Raw genomic sequence first — 21797 nt, forward strand, 5'->3', positions numbered from 1 at the left:
CTGCAGGTCCCTTCCTTTTATTCTTTTTTTTTTTTTTAATTTTCTTCCTTCTTTTTATTTTTTTAACGTGGCCTCCAAAACAAAAGGAGAAAAAAGCGCCTGAGTTACTTGTAGTCATTCGCCTTTCGTGCAACTTGAATGTCCATGCAATTTAAAAACCGCTTACGTGTCTCCGAAGAGCTAGACAGGGGTAGCCACGGGGCTGCTGCTTTGCACAGGGAACCCACCTGTGCCAGCATCCGCTATTATTATAATCATTATTATTATTACACTTATTCCTTTCCTTTCTGTTTTGCTTTTTTTGTGTTAAGAGAATGTGACAGGCTGCAGGAGAAAACTGCCAAAGAGGACTAGTGACGGGAGGGAAAAGGGGAAGATGGAAGAGGAGATGACTTTCGGCATCCTCTGGGTTCCTGGGAGTATACACCTTCCCCAGGCGCAGGGCAGCAGGAACCCCCACACCTCCTCGCAGGCTGGGGGGCACAAGAACCCCTGGGGAGGTGGAGAAACACCGTGATCCCCCTTTCTGGGTGGACTCACAGCGTCTCACCTGTGACTGGTGCTGGGCTCTGGGTCAGCAAAGGTCAGCCCATGGCCGAGCTCCCCAGGGATGGGAAGGTTCAGGACCAACGCCCCAGCAAGTTGCCAGGTGGCGAGCAGGTTTTGGGGGGAACACAGGGACCGGTGAGGACCCTCCTCTGCAGCTGGACAAGGGAAGGCTTCTGAGAGCATCTCCTCTGGTGTCCCACAGACCCAGCCCACGTYGTTATCTCCTATGGTCAGTTCAAACACACAGCATTTGGAGCTGCTGGGATGGAGCTGCTTCCATGGGTTTTGCCAGTTGGCTCTGTTTTTAACAGATGGAGAACACCAGTCATGGTCCCACATTCAGTCCCAAATGGATGTCACCACTCGAGGCCATGATGCTGAAGGCTGGGAACACACCTCTCACTGCCGCCTTTGCTTTGGTCACCTTCCCTGCGATGGGACATGCATCCTGTCTGGCGTGACTTTGTGGCTCTCTTTTGTAGGTGCGTGGTTTTGGYTCCTCTATGTGTGTGTTTGGCTTGTGTTGAGTTTTTAGGGGTTTCGTTGGGGTTTTTTGTTGTTTGCTGCTTTCCTCCAAAATTCCAACCCTTTTCCCCCCCCAATTCACTTCCCTCTCCCATAATTCACTTCCTCACACTCCTTCTCGGATCAGCTCCAAGTCCTTCTCCAAAATTCAAGAATCACCCGCAAGCGCCAGCTCATCTCTTCTGGCCGGAGCCAAGCATGACCCTGGAGACAAAGTTGACGATGGCTGCAGCTGGCTGGTCTGGGTCCAGCTCAGCAAAGAGGTGGCAGACGTTGTCTGTGGTGCTCCCTTGCTTCCTGGCCACAAAACCGAAGAGCCTGTGTGGGGAGAAGGTGAGAGGCTCAACAAGGTTTGCCAGCATTGCTCCTGCAAGGATTACCACCACCCTCTTCCAAACTTCTCCTCTTTAACATCCACCTCTCACAACACCGAGGGATACACCCCAAACGACCTGTGTGAAGGCCCATCTCCTCCTCCCTCTGCTGCAGTTTCTTTGAAGGCCACRTTTCAATAATTTCTTGACCAAACCTCCCCTTGCTCTGAACATCTCTGCCACCCTTCTCTACCCTGTCCCTAAAAACGGACCTCCCAGATGACCAGAGCGTTGCCTTGATTTGGCCTCCTGAAGCCAGAGGTGTGATGGGCTGGCCGTTGGGGTAGACCCTCTAAGAGATGAAGGCCATGCAAGGACACAGGAAGCTGAGTGAGACCATCTGGTTATTTCTGTCTGTCTCTTCCCTGATGAATAAAATGTCCCTAATTTTTTTTTAATCAGAAAGTGCAAACTCAAGTTATAAATACAGGAGGAACAGAATGTGAGACAGGCCCAGGCTACGGCATTTCTAATTGGGGAGGGCAAATATCCCAGCAGCTGTACATCCTAATAAAAACCCCTTCGCTAACACAATGGCTAAAATTAGTGGGAGCTGGCCCCTGGAAATGGGCTCAGCCAACAGCTCTGTGCTCCCATGGGTCAGGACAGGAAGGACAGGAAGAAAGKGAAGACATGACCAGTAGCTCACATGCCATCAGCATAACTCCAGCTCTGCTGCATAAACTGGTTCCCAACAACTCTGTTGGAGATTTTCCAGTTTGATCAGTTCAGCAAGAGCCATGCCTGCTCTGACCAGGAATTTGGGGCTGAAAGATGCCACTCAGAGCCACCAGGACCACARTCTCATGCTTGGGTGAAACACTCCTGCGGTGAGGAGCTGAGCCCATCTCACACACAGCCTAGTACAGAGCATCTCCCAGCCAATGCCCAAACACAGGCAGAAGCCACCTCAACAACAGCTGGGAGGAATCTGCTGGCAAGCACAGAAAGTACTCACTTGGCTGGTCCACTGCCATCAGTTTTAGTCCACCTGCAAGAAGAGAGGGTATGAGAGATGGTCCCTCCTGTATCCACAGAGAGACAGGGCTATGATGGGGGCCACTACACCAATGCTGGAAGGCCAGCCTGGCTTTGCAGAGGCTTGGCTCTATGGAAAAATGATGCACCTCTCCCTCAGCACTAAGGTGCTTGGAGACACCAAAAAGTCACAAGAAGAAGCTGGCATTGCCCCACAGTATCCAAGGGAACCTTGCATCCTTCTCTCTGCGAGAGCAGGGGACAGAGCAAGCAAAGACCCTGCTCCAAGCATCCCAGGAGGCTAGAGGAGGGAAAGRGTTAGAGATCATGCGCTCCCCCCAGGTTAGGACACTCACTTTCGTTCCTGGGGGTCCAAGTCACAGAAGGTGACAGTATTGAGGGGGTAGTGTCTTCGGAAGAACAATCTGAAACACAAAGCAAGGAATGTCAGGGCCAGGGAGGCTACACCAATGTCACACCAAAGCCCAGCTCCACCAGCCCAGGGGACACTGCCATGGGTCTCCCATAGGATGTTCCAAGAGTCAAGGACAAAGCCCAGCCATGTCCACRATCAGGCTGATGCCATCCCAGGGACATCCTTCACCAATACACTTCCTGAATCACAGCCCTGCTGGCTTTGGGAACAAGCCAACATTGTTTTTTGGCCAGAGGTGTGGCCATGGAGGCTCTTACTTCCTCTGGTTGTCCGTTAAGGTGATGCCTTGTGCAGAGACTTTGAAGTGAACAATGGTAGCTGTGGGCGCGGGGTCAGCCACCAGCGTCTCAGCAACAGCCTTCGAGATGGCCTGGGGCCCCGTCAGAGACTCCATCTCCACGGAATTGATGAAGAGGACGTTGCAGGCTGGAAAGGGAGACAGCAGGCACTGGGTCAACCACTATTCTGAGCCATGTTCACCCCACAACAGCCCCTCTCCACTYACCTGCACCCTGTTTGAGGAGGTCCGTGGCTGAGTTGGTGGCTGATGCAGAGTCTTTCTTTTCCTCCATGGGATCTAGAAGACATGGGATGGTTATTGGTGTTCCTTGTTTAGAAACCTGCCCCTACAGATACAATGCCTCCTGGCTCTTACCTCGGTCAGGAATGACCAGCTTGCAGGGCAGGGCCAAGGGTGTGATGGAGTGCTGGTACACCAGCGCGGAGAGACAGCCTGGGGAGAGAGGCGAGACGGTCAGCACAGGGCCAGTGGTGCCAGGTGAAGAATTGTTTGCACCTTCTGGGTTAATACAATGATCCTTTTGCAAAATCATTAGGCTATGGAACCACACAACCCGAAGTACGATAAACTTTAACCAAGGAAAGGAATGAGAAACTACACTCCAGCTTTTGCCGATTAGGTCATCACTGCTCTGGGTGGATAGGGAAAGGTTTTAGGTGGGTTTCTTCACTAATGATCCTAATGCCACACATAGCAATTCCTCTCACTGAAACCTCCATGTGGCCCTCCACAGAGGGCTCAGGGCAGGAAAGAGATACCAGGGCCATTTTAGGAACAACAAATGGGACAGAGTTCGTTATGCAGCTCCTCAGACACCATTAGCCATGGGATATATGGAACAAGGGGAGCCCTGCCCTCCAYCCAGCCCAGCAGCATCATTTGTCCTACACAGGTGTTTAGAAAGGTATGTACCTACGCCTGCACGCACATTCATGTGCTCTCATCAACTTAAAGGCTCGAAATGCCCACAGGATTCAGTTACACAGAGACAAGAGGCTGTAACAGGCTCTCCCAGACACTCAGCAGTTCTGCATTGACAGTCTGGCAAAGGCAAGGCTCTCCAAACCAACCCTGCATGTGGGAGGCATGCTGGGGGCACTTACCAAAATTAGGCTCGTTGGGACATCCTTTTAGTTTCACACCCCGTGAGCTGGTCTCGATGAGGAAGTGCCTCACCAGTTCGTTGGTCAAGTCTCCTGGGAAGAGATGAGATGTTCTCACACCAGAGCCATTCTCCTCCTATTACCATGCAGTCCATTGGGAAACCAGTGCTCCAGCTCAAGGGAGGGGTCCCTACCACTACACACACCCTCTTCAAATCTGTCCCGTTGCACAGGGTCAACCCCAAGCCAAGCTTCCCCACAGTGCTGGTGAGCTGGAGAGGCTGTGTYCATCTCCTCATACCAAAGCCCAAGATGCTCCTGAGCCCTCCACAGCTCAGGGYAGAGGGTGTCTGGTGCTCCCCTGTGCCCTGGCAGGCAGGGATCCTGCCACATCAGCACATACCCAAGGGCACAACTGGCTCAGCAGCCCCRGCTGCCCGCTCAGCCCAGCTGAACGATGGAAAGCATCTCGGCGTGGGAAGGAGAGGAGCACACAATACCTTTCTTGTTCTGCTGCACGACCGTGGGAGGCGGAGAAGCAACTTTCATGGCAAGGCCGTAGGCTCCCCGGAAGGAGTGGCTGTCTCGGATGATGAAAGCCCCCGGCTCCCTGTCCTTCAGCAGGGCAATGGCTGCAGGAGWGAATGGCAGAGCTCAGAGATGGCGGGCTGTGAACCAACACACCCTCAGGACACAGCAGGTGTGAGTTGGGATGGGGCTCCCCAGCTCCACACCTCGTAGCCAGGCACCATGATGCYAACACATCTGAGTGGCTTGCCAGTCTCATCTCTCCCCACCTCCACTGCCCCTGTGTGGGCATCTCCAATTCCCACCCTACCTATCTGAACAACCAAGTACTGGAGAGCAAGCAGGAACCAGGGGCCAAATGCTGGGACCATGMTCCTGAAAGCATCCTGCTCTCTCCACCTGTTTTAGCCACATTTCCAAGACACCTCCGAATATTATCAACACACAATCTGGGTGTTTTGCACCCCAAACTGCATATATCCACTGCACACTGCAGRGACTGAAGCTCCTCTACCAAGAGGAAGGTTTGAGGAGCCCACATCACGCAAACCTGCAGCTGAATGGGGCGTCAACCCCCTTCTGAAACGGCCTGAGCAGTCATAATTCACCTTCACTCTTAACTCAGTACATGAGGCAAATCCCTGTGATCCCAGACACACCCCAACTCCCAACCCTGCATCATCTACCTACCCTGCTCCCTGGAGATGTCTGGTTTGTACCAGTACTTCGAAGTATCCTGCACAAACTTGACATTGGCACGAGTCTCGGGACTGATGTCTGCAGGAAAGGGAAGACAAAAAAAAAAAAAAGGTAAAAGATGCTGTATCTCAAATTCTACATCCAGCTAAAACATTAATACGTCCACCTCTTTTCAGATCCAGCACATTGCACTAACCTCGACCCAGCCCCCCTACCGGGCAGGCTGCTGGGTATCTAAAGCTAAACCCAAGCTGAAGGGCTCTCCAAGGGCTGTGCATCAGACAAGCCCTTATGGCACACAGCCAGAGACAAAATGGGAATTCTTCATTTAAAAGGAAGCTGGCCAGGTGAAATAAAAGCTGTTGGAGGAAGGAGGTGTGTCTGGAGGTTGGTTGGGAGATCCCCTGATTGCACAGGACCTTAAATGCTCTCTAATGTTCAAGATTTTGTTCACACTTCATAAAAATAAATTTCTTCCTTATCTCTGCTCTGTGCAGAGAAATTGGACAGGTGAATCTACCCTGGGCAAAACAGCCCCAGCCTGACTGTGCCTTGTTCAGTGCCCACCAGAGGCACAGCCCCAACAGGAGCTGGTCCTCTGGCCATGAAGCTGTCATTTAATCAGGCAACAYTTACAACCACCTGCTTTCCAAAAACAACCAGGCAAGCAACCGAGAGGACTGGATAGCATCTCTGCTGGAGACACATTATCAGCCCTCTACAATCAGCTCACCTTTGGAGAGGCAGGGGGCTCGCTCCCCTCTCCAAGCTGCTTGTTAATTGTTACGGGTTTTAATTGCTCCCGCTTCCCCACTGGGAAAGGTCCCTGGCCACAGGAGTCATGGGGCCAGGACGAGTGCCAGCGCGCCCACAAAGGGCTGCCAACTCGGCAGTGAAACTGGCCCAGCAGCTGGAGCCAGTGCTGCCCCACAGCTTTATTCCCCTGCTCCTATCAGCCTGATCTYGGCGTCACCAAGGTGTCTGTAACAGGAGCTGGCAAAGACGTTCCAGGCAGGACGGCACCATTTGAAACGAGGAGGCAGCACCACAGCAGGGTCCCAGTGGGGGAAAGCCCACTGGGAATGGGGCCAAGAGGTCAGTGCATCCCCACGGCAGAGAAAAGTCACCTCCCAGAGCTTTGATCTCCCCATACACATTTCTGGGTGATGTTTATGTCACAGATGCTGGTCGGTGCTTTTCCTGTTTGGATTTGTCAGAAAGCGCAGGAAATGGCCCGAGCCCTGGCGGTGCCTTTGGTTTGCGGATGGACAGGAGGGGTAAATCAGGACATAGCTCCGATCCCTTTCCTGATGGCCAGCAAGGAGGAGGAGGGGAGAGCCCTGAGCAGGGTGGGGGGACACGGGGACATCCAAGAGCATCCCTTACCTGGCATGGAGAACTTGGAGAAGTCTGGCAGAGTGTGGGAGAAGGCGACGGCGCTGCYGCCGCTGGGGCTGGACATGCCGCTGGAGAGAGGCGAGGACACCTTGCCGTTGACAGTGGCATAGTTGGGGAGGCTGTTGGAGCGGTCCCCGGCCGACATCCGCCGCTTCTCGGGCAGCGCGGGCTGCGACGTGGGGCTGCCCTGGCGGTAGGCAGCCGAGTCCGGGGAGGAGGAGTGCGGYGTGCTCGTGCCAGGGTAGTACGCTGGGGACACAGGGAAGGACGGTGTGGAGGGAGGCTGGTAGCCAGAGGAGCTGCTCTGCCGAGACAGCGTCAGGTGCCTCTCCTCCGGGCTGGAGTAGCCRTACAGGGGGCTGCCAGGGGAGCTGGCTGCCGCTGCTTGGTGCCTGGGCAGGCTGGGGCTCCCTGGTGGGGCCACCAGGTTGCCGTGGGCCACCACAGCATGTCTGCCCAGCCCGGGGCTGCCGGGAGCGCCACTCATGCTGGGGGTGATGGCTCTTCGCCCGAAGCCAGGGCTGGGCGGTGTATTCGTAGCCACTGTCCGGTGCAGGCTGCGGGGGCTCCCTGGCAGGGTGTGGACCCCCACCACATTGACCTGGGGCTGTGGCCGAGCTTGGGGTTCCAGCTGGAGGCCAGCTCGGCCATCAGGGTAGTCAGGGCTGCTGTGTGCTGAGCCCGGGACCCCTCCATGGACCATGGCAAAGGAAGATGGAGACGAGTTTTGGTAGCTGCTGTGAGCAGAGGGCATCTGTGAGCCAACAGGCGAGCGGTACACGGGCTCAGCTGAGGCGTGGGGAGGCGTAACCGTGCCGTGGGGGCTGCCTTCTGACGGGTAGCTGCGGAGGGAAGCCCTGAGAAGAGATGAACAAAAGTAGAATTCAGCTTCACTGCTCATTCCTGCTGCTGACTGGTGCGCAGGGAAACTGAGGCACAGTGCCAGTCAGCTACTTGGTTTTTCAGAGGTAACCATGGGATGTATCCTGCCAGCTGCATGAAAGCAACTAGAGGCAGCTTTAGTGCCAGTATGCATCCCAGTTCCATCTCAAAATATGACTTTCTGGGGAGCAGAGCCTTCTTCCAGCTCTGCTCCCAGCAAACACCTGATTTGCTCTGCCCTGCCAGCCTGTGTGGGTGCAGAACACCTCGTGGGCATCGTGGACAGGGAYGATGGCTTCATCTCACCACAGAAGACAAATGCTCAGCCTAACCCAGGGCTAGGGGTTAGCACAACCCATCCCTCCTCCCACTCCAGGGGCCAGGCTGCTCCCACTGAGAGGCTTCTGAGGTCCAGGAACCACCAAGTGACGAGCAGTGACCCAGATTTGTGTTCTCAGGGCACTGAGGTGCACAGTTGGCCAGGACACCCAAACCCTGATGCGGGTCTTTGCAAAGGCAGTTTCAGTGTGGGAGTAAGCACCACCCCTGCAGATGTTCAAGAAACAACTGCACATGGCCCTTAGTGCTCTGGTTTGGTTTGCTTGGTGGTGCTCAGCCAAAGGTTGGGCTCGATGATCTGGGATTCCAACCTTAATGATTCAGTGATTCTGTGACTGTGAGCCTGTGCACCAGGCAGGGCTCTGCCCCAATCCCACCAGTCCCTGGGACCTGCACCCGCCGCCTTACCCGTCCATGCTGTGAATAGGGCTGCTGGTGGACACGGGGCTGGGGGCCATGAAGGAGTTGGAGAAAGTGCCATTCCTGGTGGGCATCTCTGGGCCTCCGGGCTGGACAGCAGGCTGGACAGCAGGTTGGACAGCGGGCTGGACAGCAGGCTGGACAGCGGGTAGTGTCCCTCCCCTGCCCGTTGTGGCTGTGCGGGCCACTGACTCGACATAACTCCTGGGCTCTGTGGCAAAAGAGAAGCGGAAAGAGATGAGCCTATAGCTTGCATGGGAACGAGGCCACACCCTTCCCAGGATCCACATTTCATGCCAGTGAAGGTGCTTGAGTTGACCTCCTCCAGCTGAACATTTCCCTCTACCTCTTGCACCAGAGGTTGTGGGGAAACACATCTGGCTCATTCAGGATCTTTGAGTTGCTTCAAGAATGCTGAAGATCCTAGCCAGGGCACAGGGAGGGGGACACCCGTTTTTCCAAGGGAACTGAAACATGGACCACGATCCCTTCACATGCCACAAACCCTTCACTCTGCTCTGAGTCGGTGTCCCTCCCACCAGGATGCCACAGAGAACACGTCCTGCTCCCTGCTCATCCACAGCCCCTAAAAATAGAGCCGGTGACACTGCCCAGCCTGCGCTGACTCACACAGGATTGGTGACGGTGTCCTGTGGTCCTGCCCTCTGCAGCCCACCTCTGCCAGCCATCTCCAGCAGCAGACCAGTGGGCAACTCCAGCTATTTCCACTGCAACATCCAACACTTTCACTCCCAGCCCAGCTTGAAACCGGAGCCCACAAGCACGACCAAGAAAAGCAATTTTCCTTTAGAGCYGCCAAGCTGTCCCGTGCCAGGAGCAGCGGGCTGGGCTGGCCATTACAGCCATGGCAGACATCAGACCCAGTCCTCTCTCATACTTTTCCTCCTGCCTCCTGCTCCACCCAGGCTGGTCCCCATTCCTATGACAGCTCCCACAGCCCCACCAGAAGTTGTATCAGAGGAAGGGGCTRCAGCTTCAGTCCCATTCCCCGAAGCCCCGCAGCCGTGTCACACCTCAGCTGGCACATGTCCTACACAAGACCCACCAGCATCAAATGCTATGGGCCAGGCAGCCTTGCGTGTCCCTGGCTCCAGGCTGGCCATGCCCAAAGCAGCTCTGCAGTAGTAATTAGCACAACAAACATTATTACTGTTATTATTAGTCGTAACAGCTGGGCTCTGGCTCAGCCTGCTGGCAAGCTGGCTTCTTCACAGTCAGCAACACCAATGCACAGCTCCACATTCAGAGCTGGAGCAGAGGCGTGCAAGGAAAAAAGACTGTCACAGTCCCACTCCTTTCCCTGCAGCATCTCTGTGCCCCATCTGTCTGTGGAGACGGGAGGAGGAGTCCCTCTCTTGGGCTGATCTCTCTGCCCAGCCCTGTTCAACCAGCCAGGAAAGATCTTAGCCAAAGCCAAATGATGGACCTCTACACAGGCTGGGTACCTGCATCTAAGGCAGGACATCCTGGGTGACAGGGATGAGGCACTGTCCAGGRCAGCTGCAAGAAATTCATCGCAGCTTAGGTAATTAAATTTATTTCACAGCTACTCACTTTTCCCCTTCCCAGCTCCCCAGCCCAGACTAAAATTAGCCAGACAGTATATATGAGTCAGACTGCAAGAGGTTAAGATCATRGGACTGTGAAAATGCCAGCCCCTCCTGAAAAGGCAGGAGTTTGGGGCTTGGGGGCTGTGCCACAGTGAGGTGTGTGGCCATGGGCACGGGTTCCAGGACTTTGATTCAGTAACGAAAAGAAAAGAAAAAAAAGTTAGGAAGTTTCAGGCAGGATTTTTTAGGTTGAAAAATCTGATCTTTCCTCCTTGTGTTTTCTTGGAAGGGACTCTGGAGACGGAAAGATGGGTGGGAGAATACAGAAGTTCTGAGTCACCAGGGAGACGGGCATTTGTTTGGGAATCCCAAACCCGAGCAGGGCTATGCTCTGGCCAGAAATCCCCAACACTGCATCTGTGTCAGGCTGTTCTAAAGCCTCCTCAGAGCTGACAGCCACGTCCTGAGCTCCCACACTGCCAGAGCATCTCCCAGCCCCATACACAGCCCAGCCATTCCAGCTGCAATCTGCTGGGCACAGCACAGAGGGGCAAGGAGTTTCCTSGAGCGTGTGTCTGGATGCAGAGGGTCCCAAGCAAGAGATGTTAAGCCAAAACACCAGTCCCTTCTCAGAAYTGTAGATTCAGTCCCCAAAAATATCATTTTACTAGAGAGGATGAAGCAGGGCAAGAGKCTCATGGGGGCCATTCAGCCTGGGCAGTGCAGGGTCACTGGACATCCTTGCCTGGGGGTCAACCATCATGGCAAGGAGACAGAGAAGAAGCACAGCTTGAGCTCCTGAGGGTTTAGTGAGGAGCAGAGGCAATATCTGGAGGCTTAAAGCTGGACAGAAATGGTAAAGCTTGGGGGAACTAATGAGGGATAAGCTTGGTTTTATCCCAGCTTTGCTTCCTTTAAATTCTCCAAGAAACCATCACTGAAAAATCAGTCCTGGAAACAGAACATTTTTTTTCAAGCAAACACTTTCTCCAGTCCTACACAATATTCAGGTTTGGATTGTGTACATTTTGAGGAACTTCCAGAGAGAAATGCTGRTGACTCCTAGGGCCAGAGGAAGCACCGCACCCACCAAGAGGAGACACCCTTTCCCCAAAACCCATCCTGAACATACAGTTCCTCATCCCAGTTCTGAGGGCCCAAAAATTCATTAAAGAAGGAAGCAAAACCACCCAACAACCGTTACATAGCAGGCAGAACTCCAAGGAAACATARCCACTCCCAAAGCCTCTGTCCCCACACGAGATGTGCCATCCCAGAGCCACACTGCCTGTGCCATCAGCACAGCCACTCCTGAACTGACACCCCAGCTCAGCCCCATCCTTGGTGTTCCCAAAGAGACAGAACCCACACACAGGAGAGGTGGGGGGACTTGGGGAGCTGCCTGGCTGGGGGAAGATGTGCACCAGCTGCCGGTGCTGCACCACTGCCCAGTGGGCTGAGCCAGCCACACACTGGTGGCCTCTGCGCCTCCTGACCTTTTGTGCTGCACTTTGGTTTATTTTCACTCTGAATGGCAACAGCAAAGCCAAAAGGGGAGGGCAGGAGACTAAAACTGGGGCTGTTGCTCCCAGATCCCGCCAGGCTCATCCAAAGCTGGCTGTAGCATGCCAGCATCCCCAGCATGCCACCAGAAAGGATGCCACTCACTGACAAAGAGCTCTCAGTCCCCACAGATGACTGCCACACAATGTGACAGACCTTCAGGTCCAGCTTGGGCACTGAGAAATCCTATCATGACATAAGCCATGATGTTTGCTCCAAAGGGAGCAGGACAGGCAAGGCTCAGGCTCCTGCATCCCTGAGGGACAGTGCAAGGGAAAGGCTGCTGGAACAGACACCAGGCCCTGCTCTGAGTGACAGTCCCAACAGTGAGGCTGAGTGAAGAAGAGAGACAGAGAAAGAAAAGCCTCTTACCTTCTTCAGAGTCACCGCATGCTTCCCCTTCTAGCTCTSAGAGATGGAGGGACAGGGGAGTGATGGGAGTGGGAACAGGAGGAAGGGAGGTGCGAGACAGAAAGAGAAATCAAGAGTTAAGCAGCTCTGCCWTGCTCAGGCAGGGGCACACAGAGCACAGAGCCCCACACCTCCCGACACTGTGCTCCAAACTGAAACGCAGCCTCAGACACCCCCACAGTCCATGTCAGCATCCCAGACATTATGTCCAAAACCCAGAAAGGTGGCTTCAGACACAAAAGAGGGAACAGTGAAGCAGAGAGTGACCAAAGGGCTGCTCCAAKAAGCCTAGCAAGCACCAAAAAGCATCAGTTCGCCCTTGAGGGCAGAGGGAGAAGGATCTTGCAGTGTGAGCTCACTCAGCCTGTGCCCCCCCCAGCTCAGATGGGTTTGGGAAGGTTACACAGCCCGGAGCTGGCTCAGGAAGGGGCCCTGGATGCTGGGGAGCAGTAAGGTCTGGCTTGGCAGGCTACTCCAGGACACATCCCCAGGACAGCASGGCCTTTGCACTCAGGGATTGCTGTCCAGGATGGAAAGAGCTCTGGATATTGTTCTGGCTGACAGGCTCAGCTCCCAGACAGCAAACCGTCTCCAGCTGTCCTAGGGAGGAGAAGGAATGTAGGGGGTGAGAGAGGGAACAACATGGGGCTGGGCAGGAAACAGGACCACAGGGTTATTGAGCCTTCACCACTGAAGACCTTGCTGTGCTGAGCCCCCCAGGGCAGCACCAACATCCCCCACCCTTACACAGTCCCAGAGTCCCCACAAAACACAACGAGGACCCCCACGGCCACCTGGCCCCAAAAGAGAGGTGGAACCACCTTCTCCAAACAGGGATCCTTCCAGGGGTATCCTCACAGATGCCCCCACAAATCTGCCTGCAGTCCCCGTRCCCACACTCACCTCCCACTGGATGCAGAAGGATCTCAGCCGGGTTGTGGGGTTTGAGCCCCAGCGCTGAGAGCGGGGTCTTGGCCAGGCCGGGGGGAGAACGCACTGTCGGCACAGTGGACACAAGAATGTTACTGGAGGGGTGGGAGGTGACGCTTCAGACAGGCTGGAGCCTGGAGCTGCCCATGGGTTCAGTGCCCCCACAGCCCATCCCACCCACTGGCTGCAACGGAGGGCTGCCGAGAACTGCCCTCGTAGGAAGCAGCACCCTGCAGACGGATACTGATCCCCCTCTCCATTTGGGAGAGGACWCAGGGTGGGAGGGGACTGGGAACAAGCACCCTGCCCCATCACAAAGCTGGYAGGATGGAGAAAGGGGACAATTCCCACCAGAACGGGCCCAGACCCCATTTCTCAGCACCATCACGATAAAGGCATGAAGCCCCTTTGATTTCCCCWTTGTGAGCAGCCATCCCAACCCAGCTCTCCCACACCTGAACTCCTTTCTGCTAATTCCCACATCTGGCTGAGCTGGAATTCAGCAGTCCCAGAGCAGCTCATCACCCCCACAAAAGAGACAGAAGGACTGCCAAAAAAAAACAAACCCTACCCTCCAGACCAGCTCAATGGGTGGGTGAGGATGTTCATATACAGGGGTGGCAATGCACATGTGAGRTCTGCACCCCTGTGCCCATATGTACACACCCAGACGAGCTGTGCGTGTACATATGGCTATGGTATGGACGGCTGAGGGGTTTCACAGGGCGGGGCACACCGCCCCAAGCAGACTGCACCTCCTCTCCCCTCCTACCCACTGGGTTTGCCCCCATCTCCCTGATGATGTAGAGGAAACAGCAGGGCATCATCCTCTGCAAGAGGGACCAAAGGGCACGAGCCTCCATCAGTGTTTGAATGTCCCTGACTGGTGGCACAGGCACAGGGCCTGTGGCAGGGCTGGGAGGTGGTGGGCAGTGGGAGCTCCAGAGGAAAGCCAGACCCTCACCCTGAGGCCAGGTCCATCCAGCAGCCTGGGGCTGGAGCAGCAGAGCAGCCAAGTCTCTGGGAAACTAAGGTGGCAGCACCTTCCCCACTGGGTGTCTAATTTCCTCAAATCCAGCTGAGCCCAAAACACAATGTCAGCTTCCACCTCAGTTGGCTGATGAGCAGGGCCAGGAATCCTCCCAGGACCACCATCCCCCAATAGAGRTGGGGAACGAACTGCTCCTGTATCCCCCAGGGCCATTTTGGCAAAGCCTGAAAGCTGCAACTTCAAGCTTCCCAGGCTTCCCTGGCTGGCGCTGGATAAGCAGCACTGCCTCGGGGCCACGACCCCAGCCAAGCTGTTCCCGTCACCTCTGCAAGTGACTCATCCCCCAAAGCCACTGACCCACTGCCAAAGGAGCTGCTGCCGCTGCCCCAGGGCYGAGCTTTCAGTCCCCCGGAACAACAGGGCCATTTCCGAGCTGCCAAGAGCCTCGGCAACGCTCCCACACTCCAATCTCTGCATCCCATGAGACGGGGCTCAAACATCACAGGATTGCAGTGGAGGAAGAGCAACAACACACCCCAAGCCCCAGGGGCTGAGCCATGAGGGGCAGGCGGCTTCACTGCAACCCAGATATGGCATCAGAAGGGGCTGCACTCAGCATCCCCAACCCTAGAGCATCACTCAGCCTTCGCCTACAAAAGCGGTTTAGAGGTGTTGGGGGGGCTGCCATCTCTTTAATGGGTTTCCYAGTTGACTGGCTGCTGCACTGCACTGCTCTGGCCCAAGTTGTGCTGTGCCAACACATCGCTGCTCCTCAGGGTTCGTCGCTCAAGCTGGTCACACAAACCCAGTCCACACAAACCCACCACGACTGAGTCGGGGTTAGTCAGAACAGRGACGCCGCGCCAAAGGAGCGGAGACAAGCTGCATGCAAAGGGCATGCATCCCAGCCTTTTTCCCCTCCTGCCTCTGAAATTGCAAGCAAGAAGTGRCATGGCGTGTCAGTCTGCCTTCCTGATCTTCAGGCCCTCCCGCCTCCCATTCGCCTGCCACCGCACTCGTGCTTCTCTTCATACCATGCTGACAGGAAAGATGGGGAGATGCAAGGCCAGGATGGGTTGAAAGCATGCCTCTCTCCTCATCCCATCTTGGGATCCCATCCAAAAAACACCCCAGTGAGTGGAGGGTGGGAAAAAGCCAAGAGGATGATGCCAAGCATGGGATGCTGATGCCAGTGGGATGCTGACAACATGGAGTGGAAGATGTGGAGGAGCAAGGAGGATGGAGAGGAGAAGTGATTAACATGGTGGTGGATGTCTGGAACCTGGAGCTGTCTGACCCCTTGGCAAATTTCTGGCTTGCCCAGAGCCACCCACCGAGCCCCTCTGCCTCCCAGAGCCATGGCACTTACAGGTGTTGGAGTAAGGGGTTTGTGGTGACACAGGGAAGGCTGGGGTGGGGGGAGAAATCTCACCGCCGCTGGAGGGTGGGCTGGTGGGGGAGGYACCCTCCATCTCCTCAAAGGCTTCCTTGTAGCTGTGGAGGTGAGGCTGGGGAGAGCAGGAGAAAGGGTCAGTCCCATCCCTATGATGGGCACAAACCACTAGAACACCCCGAGGAGAGGGCAGAGGGGGCAAAGGGAAGAGTTTCACCTCTCCCTGCTAACCACCACCACCACAAAACACATCATTGATCCCCAACCCCATGGATGCTGTGAATGCTGACCAAGCCATCCCCCTCCCTGGAGGCATTTGTCCCCAGTCAGCCACCCCCCAACCCCAGCACTCCTCTACTCCAGCACACCTCCTTGGGCCTCCCTCCAGGGTTGGCTGCGATGGTGCTGACCACCTCAGGCGAGAGGACGGTGGGGCTGCGGGGTGAGCCGGGCTCTGGCGAGCTCTTCTCATAGTGGCTGTCGCTGGGGGTCCGCTTGCGAGCGGGGACAACGCTCTCCTCCACAGGCTTCTCCCGGGATGGCACCCCTGCAGGGCAAGCACAGGGTGGCAGAGGAGTGAGGAGCTGCTGGCTGAGATGGAGACCAGCAGGAGATGCTCCAGGCCTGWCCTGAGAAGTCTCAGCTTCAGCACTCATCTGCATCAAACCCCCAGATCAACATGGGCCGCTGGAGCAGATGTACCCTACAGCTGTGACCCCAAACCAGGTGACAAAGCAAGGCAGGGTTGTGGCCAGTGGYTGAATTGTTGCACCAGCTTTCCCAAGCACTGTTAAAACTCTCAGGGACAACCTCCAGCAGCAGGTCCAAGGGGCAAGAGCATCCCGAGATTAGCCCAAAMAGCCCAGCCCTGCAGAGCAGGGAAGCAGCAGGGCCTCGCAACAGCATCACAGAGAGAAAGGACCCCATCACCCGGCACCAGGACAGCTGCATCCCTGCTCCCACAACCAGATGTGGCTTCAACCACAGCAGTGGAAAAAGCCTGGTTTTGTGAGTTGAGTCCCCAAGGCAGAGGAAACACTGGATCAAGAAGAAAGAATGCCACAGAGGAATGGTGCAGAGAACCCTAAAAAACCACTGCTGATCTGTCCCCAGTGCAAAGCCTTTCTAAAAGGAGAGATCTAAAAGGAGCACCTCCCCTCCATCTCTCCCCAGACCTCCTTCCCAAGTCCCAGAAGTTTGAACCACCAATTTCTACAGCCTGAGGGGAAGAACAGAGTGAGCAAGTCATCATAGGAGAATGGGTCTCTTGAGCTGTGGAGATCCCCACTGGCTGGGATAAAGCCCAGGAGCACAGACAAGGTTGGCACAGGGCAGGGGAGCTCAACTCTGCCAGCACCTGACAGTGCCCAAACACACCCTCTATCCCATCTTGCCCGATGRAGAGGTTAATCCAGGCTTATGGATGATGGTACTGGGTTCAGTGCACGGCAACCCCACAGAAAATCACAGGCACAGCTCAGAGCCCCATGGGACTCACACTCTCACCCATWAGCAGAGGTGACAACACTGTCCCCTCCACCTTTCCCACAGAATCGGTGAGCACTCGTGTTCCCCTTGGTCAGCACATTAAGGAAGAAAAAAAGACAAAAAGAAGGAGGAAAAAAAAAGGAGAAAGGCCAGCACCACGCTCCAGGAAATGCACTTTTCAAACACCAACTCCTTTCCCACGGGCTGGCGGAGGAAAACCAGCCATCAGCTGCTTCCCCTCACTCCCCGGGGCTCCGCAAGGGACCCACACCTCACGCCCGCTGACCTCCCCTCTTCACTGCTCGGCACATGCACCAGAGCTCTCCTGGCCTGGGGAAAGGGCTGGGAGAGGGGAAAGGGCTGGGAGCGCGGGAGGGAAGGAGGTGGCCTGGGCGCATTTCTAAATAATCAGCCCAGTGAATGGCAACAACAATAAAATCGCGGTTCGGGGGGAGAGGCGGCCAGGCTGCGAGGCGGGGGACGCGAGCCAACGGGGCTGGCTCCAGCCGCGGAGGCGTCCTGGAAAATTCCACTAAGAGCAGCTTTGAAACACAACTCCCGATCCCTTCTGCAGGTGCTCACCGGCACGGGGGACGGCCATTACAAAGACCCGCGGCGAGAACAGCGGGACACAGAGGGCCCCTGGGAAGCTGCCTTGCAGGCGTGGGCAGCACTGTATAGGGCCACCCTGTATCTTTTGTCCTGCTCTTCACTTTAAGGGACTGAAGCCCACAGGGAGAAACAGGATATTAGGAAAAAATAAAGCAAAACTCTAATATTTTCTTTTTTCCTTCCACTTTGTGCACTATGACTCTCCCAAACACTGCACGAGCATCACCAGGAGCGTCCCTCAGGMCACTCCAATGTGAGCTGTGGGGCCCGAGCATTTCAGAGAGGCAGGGACTGGATCCTGAARCTGTGCACGCCCGCCTTGCTTTGCATTTTCCACTTGGGAAGCACTAACCACGGCAGATCGACAGAGCCTGGCTATCGGTGCACATCACACACATGCAGTGTGGACCCCCAGCTCCATCCCCAGGGCTTCATGTCCCCTAATCACAGGGCCCTTTGGGACACCCAGGAGCTCAGCAAGCTCTGGCTGCTCCACTCCCCAGACATGGAAAGCGGCCGGGGCCACAGGGAGGGGAGGGAGGAGAAGGGAAAAAAGGGACTCATTGTTCAGGAGCGGAGAGTGGGAAACTTCACAGGCCGCCCGGAGCAAAGCCTGGAGGAAACCCAGGCTCTGAGCATGGCTCCCCCGACCCCCTGGGTGATTTATGGGATGGAAACTATGCTTGAAAAACAAACTCTCCTTTCCCTAGCTTGCTTTGCCCCCTCAGCAGACACACAGCCTCCCTTAGCCACTGTCACTGCACACCCAAGGACGCCCTGGTCAGCTGCAGGATGGCAGATTCCTGTTCACAAGGGGGGAGCAGCAGCCTACACCCCACTYCTCACCCTCACACCCAACACCTTTGGCAGTGTCTCTCCTCCTGCTGCTCCTTTACATACCTAACCTAGCACCAACCCACTGCCCTCACACTCAGCACAGCTCTAGGGACGGGGAAGAGCAGGGAGCACAACAGCTGGGGAAGGAGAAAATAGGAGGGATGGCAAACCCAGGGAGGAGTGGAGAGACAGGTTTTTAGGTCACATCAGGAGGCAGCCGCTTTAAGGCCATGAGATGCTAGAATTACTGCCAAGCAAGAGCCAGGTGATACTCCTACAATGGACCAGAGAGAACAAAGAAGCGTCCCAAGGCCCTTGGGATGTACCCTCAGCAGTTGAAGCCAAYGGGGACACGCAATACCCAGGGAAAAGAGATTCAAACTCACTCCCTGCCTGCACRAGGAACAGACATCGCCCTGTGCTGCTCCTCACCAGAGCTCAGCTCATCCCGTCCCATCCCGGCACAGACTGCTCCCCACCTCCCACCTGATCACCCCAAATGGGCACCATAAAATACCTCACTCTGTGCTGAGGAAAGGGACGGCTCAAACCTCTTTGGTCCTCCTGGGGAGAAACCCAAGGTGTCAGTGGGGAGAGAAAGATCACACAAAAGGCTGGTGACTCCCCAGCCYCACTCCATCTGACACCTTCTGCTTGCCCTAGGACAAGTGGGTGCACAGCAAGCATCAAGCAGGTCACCAGCACACATCACCCAGGGCCGAATCACCTTCAAGGAACAAAATCACACCGCCTAAAATCCAGCCTCAGCAGCCCACATCCCTCAGCTGCAGACCAACCATGCAGATCCCTAAACCGATGTAGGAAAGACCCTGCTGGGGTGACAACTGGCTAAATCTGTGTTCTGTGGAGCTGCTCTGAGAGAGAGGGGAGAGCCATGGTCAGGGCAAAGCTTGGAGGGGATGCAGCAAGAGCCCAGAACTGGCCCAGCAGTGAAAGCCCCACCAGAAAGCAGTGCCAGGCTTAGATGAGATGCAAAACCAAGCATGGGCAGGGGAGTCTGTACCCAGGGCTGGGGCTCCCCCACCACTGAAGGAGCTCAATGAGCTCCTGACCATCATTCTGCTGAGAAAAGGGATCAATCCTGCATGGAGATGGTCTCCTGAGCCTCCCTYCATTCCACACCCATGCAGCACACAGATCACTCAGCATGCAGTGATAGAGGAGGAAGGATGAGAGGGAAGAAGGGATGAGGGGGAAGGAGAGAGAGAAGATGGGAAAAGGAAGGAAGGATGAAGGGAGAATGCAGGAGAGTGGAAGGAGAAGGATGGATGGGGAAGGTTGGAGAACGAGGAAGGAARGGAAAGGAAGGAGGTGGAATGAACGAACCGGAGAAGGACCGTTGCTGGTTCAGAGGAGGACGGGGAACTTTGGTGCTCTTGTTGAGTTCCCTGAGCTTGGCGTTGTACTCTGCCAGCATACCAGGACAGGGAGTGCAAGGAGGGTRGGAGGTCACAGAGGACAGACACAGTCCCCCACAGGGAGGAAGGGGCAGACAGGACAAATGTCACGAGATACAACAWGGGAACAGAGAGAGAGAGAGAGAGAAAAGAGAAAATATTAGCTGGGCTCCAACAGATGAGTCTGGGGTCATCTAGGGTCTGAGGGAGCTCAGTCTCTGCTTGGCACTGCTTTTCCAACAGCCAGCTTGCCTGGCTCCAGGCACCACATGAACCCACATGGGAAATCACTGGTGTCTCCCAGCCATATTTAGCTTTGTGAAACACCACAGATGCCCCATCACCATCCCCTCAAGGATGGCACCATGCAGGTGCCCAGGGCTGGGACAAGAAGGGATGACCCCAGATGCCTTGCTAGGAGATGAGAGAGACTTAGAGGATGACAGGACCACCTCCTCTCTGTGGGGAGGTGCCAGCACTGCCCTGTGTCATCTCTTCCCCTCCATCATCAGCGGGAAGAAGGAATGGGAGCATATCCCCACCAAGAATGGAGGARGTGCGAGATGCTCCTCGTCTCTGTGCCAGGATATGCAGGCAATTTATAGCAGCAGGGAATGTAAACAAACATGTCCATGCCCCACTGTCCCCGCTGGCTGTCCCCTCCCAAYGCTGGCTTCAGGACACCTCGTTCCCGCCAGAGGTCAGGCCACCTGCCTGAGCTGCCCCCGCCTCAGCACAGACGGCCCAGCTCCAGCAGAGACAGGTGGCCACAGGCTAGGGACCATCCCCCAGATGCCTCTCTCCTCTCTGGGAAGCCCAGTGGCTGCAGGGGGGTGACAATGACCCCAGCCCAGTCCTGAGGACCTGACCCCAGGGTTGGGGGGATGGATTTTTCTGGTAGGCACCATCAAAATTCCATTTCCCACACTCTGCAAATACTCTTCCTCCTCTCCTTAGAACTGTCTTCTTTTCCAGGCCATTTTTGTACTCCATATGAGGCAGCAGGGGAGGGCAGGCATGTGCTGTTTATAATATTAAATCCAGACCTTCAGCGCGGTTTGGGCATCCATGTGTCCTTAGGTTTGTTTAAATTCTTTGCAAAAGCCTCATGACCYTTGGTGAATCTGATCTGGATCTCTGAGGCCAGGTTCAGATGGATACAAACTTCCTCCAACACCTCTACGACCCTCTTCATTCCCATTCCTGCCACTGGTACCCCTCCTGCCTCCCACCCTGTGACTCAGTACCTACTCCTGGGAGGTTGATGCTGTCGGATTTTTCCAACCAAGCCTTTTCCCCCTCCCTCTAATGCCGGGCGAGTTTCTGGACTGAGCACAGAGTTGGAAGGGATGGAGCTGCCAAGCCCCAGCATCACGAGCTGGCCCACATCCCCAAATCCTTCCCAAATGTCGCTCCGCGATGGAACAACTGCAGCTGAAGCAGTGGGGAGGGAGGGCACCAAGCCGCCACAGCGCTGTGGYACCTTCTTCCCACAGTGGCTGGGACAGTCTTTTGTCCCAAATCCCCAGAGCTGGAGCTGCAGGAGGGCAGGGGATCGGTGGATGCAGCTTTCCCTCCATCGCACGGAGTTAATGCATTCATACAGCCACAGCACTGACGCTCAGCACTGCACCCRGCCAAGCACCAAACCCCCTGACCACTGCCCCATGGCTAGGTCCAGATTCAAAGCACCCTGGGCCAAGCTGGGCAGAGTTACAGCTGACAGACAACAGCCCAGACCCCACTGCTGCAGACYCCAGCTGCCCTGGGAGGAGATCTGAGCACAGAACCCAGCACTCACTGAAATCAGGGATGAGCGTAGCTACACCAAACACACGGCAAGTTCTCTACTGGGACCTTACACAAGACCGTGCTCTGGGCAGGGAGAGCACCATGTCCAAGTGGGTCCAGGCAGGACAACATCAGCCAGAGATGAAAACATATTCCCAAACTCTCCGTATCCTTCCCAAAAGAAAGAAATACCYCTGAGACGCAGTGACTGGCCCTGCCACCAGGGGTGGACCAGCCCTGTTACACTAAAGAGGTGAGGA

General features: G+C 55.5%; 1 protein-coding gene across 11 annotated transcripts in view; it reads right to left on the minus strand.

Annotated features, from left to right (window-relative positions):
* Positions 1-6: 6 nt before the first annotated feature.
* The window catches only part of TNS1 (tensin 1), a 66129-nt gene continuing 44338 nt past the window's right edge, over positions 7-21797 (minus strand). For 6 of the 11 annotated variants that reach the window (XM_057364795.1, XM_057364797.1, XM_057364794.1 and 3 more), the window contains 15 exons: positions 15760-15938; positions 15368-15506; positions 12981-13073; positions 12039-12074; positions 8521-8743; positions 6880-7748; positions 5485-5571; positions 4767-4898; positions 4267-4359; positions 3518-3595; positions 3368-3439; positions 3120-3288; positions 2783-2851; positions 2407-2439; positions 7-1392 (listed from right to left, as the gene is read on the minus strand). In XM_057364795.1, the coding sequence (XP_057220778.1) occupies positions 1248-1392; positions 2407-2439; positions 2783-2851; positions 3120-3288; positions 3368-3439; positions 3518-3595; positions 4267-4359; positions 4767-4898; positions 5485-5571; positions 6880-7748; positions 8521-8743; positions 12039-12074; positions 12981-13073; positions 15368-15506; positions 15760-15938 (2417 nt within the window). In that variant the 3' untranslated portion in view covers positions 7-1247. The remainder of the gene's footprint in view (positions 1393-2406; positions 2440-2782; positions 2852-3119; positions 3289-3367; positions 3440-3517; positions 3596-4266; positions 4360-4766; positions 4899-5484; positions 5572-6879; positions 7749-8520; positions 8744-12038; positions 12075-12980; positions 13074-15367; positions 15507-15759; positions 15939-21797) is intronic. The other 5 variants (XM_057364798.1, XM_057364804.1, XM_057364800.1 and 2 more) reach the window with 3 other exon arrangements.

The sequence above is a fragment of the Malurus melanocephalus genome, unplaced genomic scaffold, assembly GCF_030028575.1.
Source record: "Malurus melanocephalus ecotype Western Australia unplaced genomic scaffold, MMel_1.1 scaffold_42, whole genome shotgun sequence".
Classification (NCBI taxonomy): Eukaryota; Metazoa; Chordata; class Aves; order Passeriformes; family Maluridae; genus Malurus; species Malurus melanocephalus.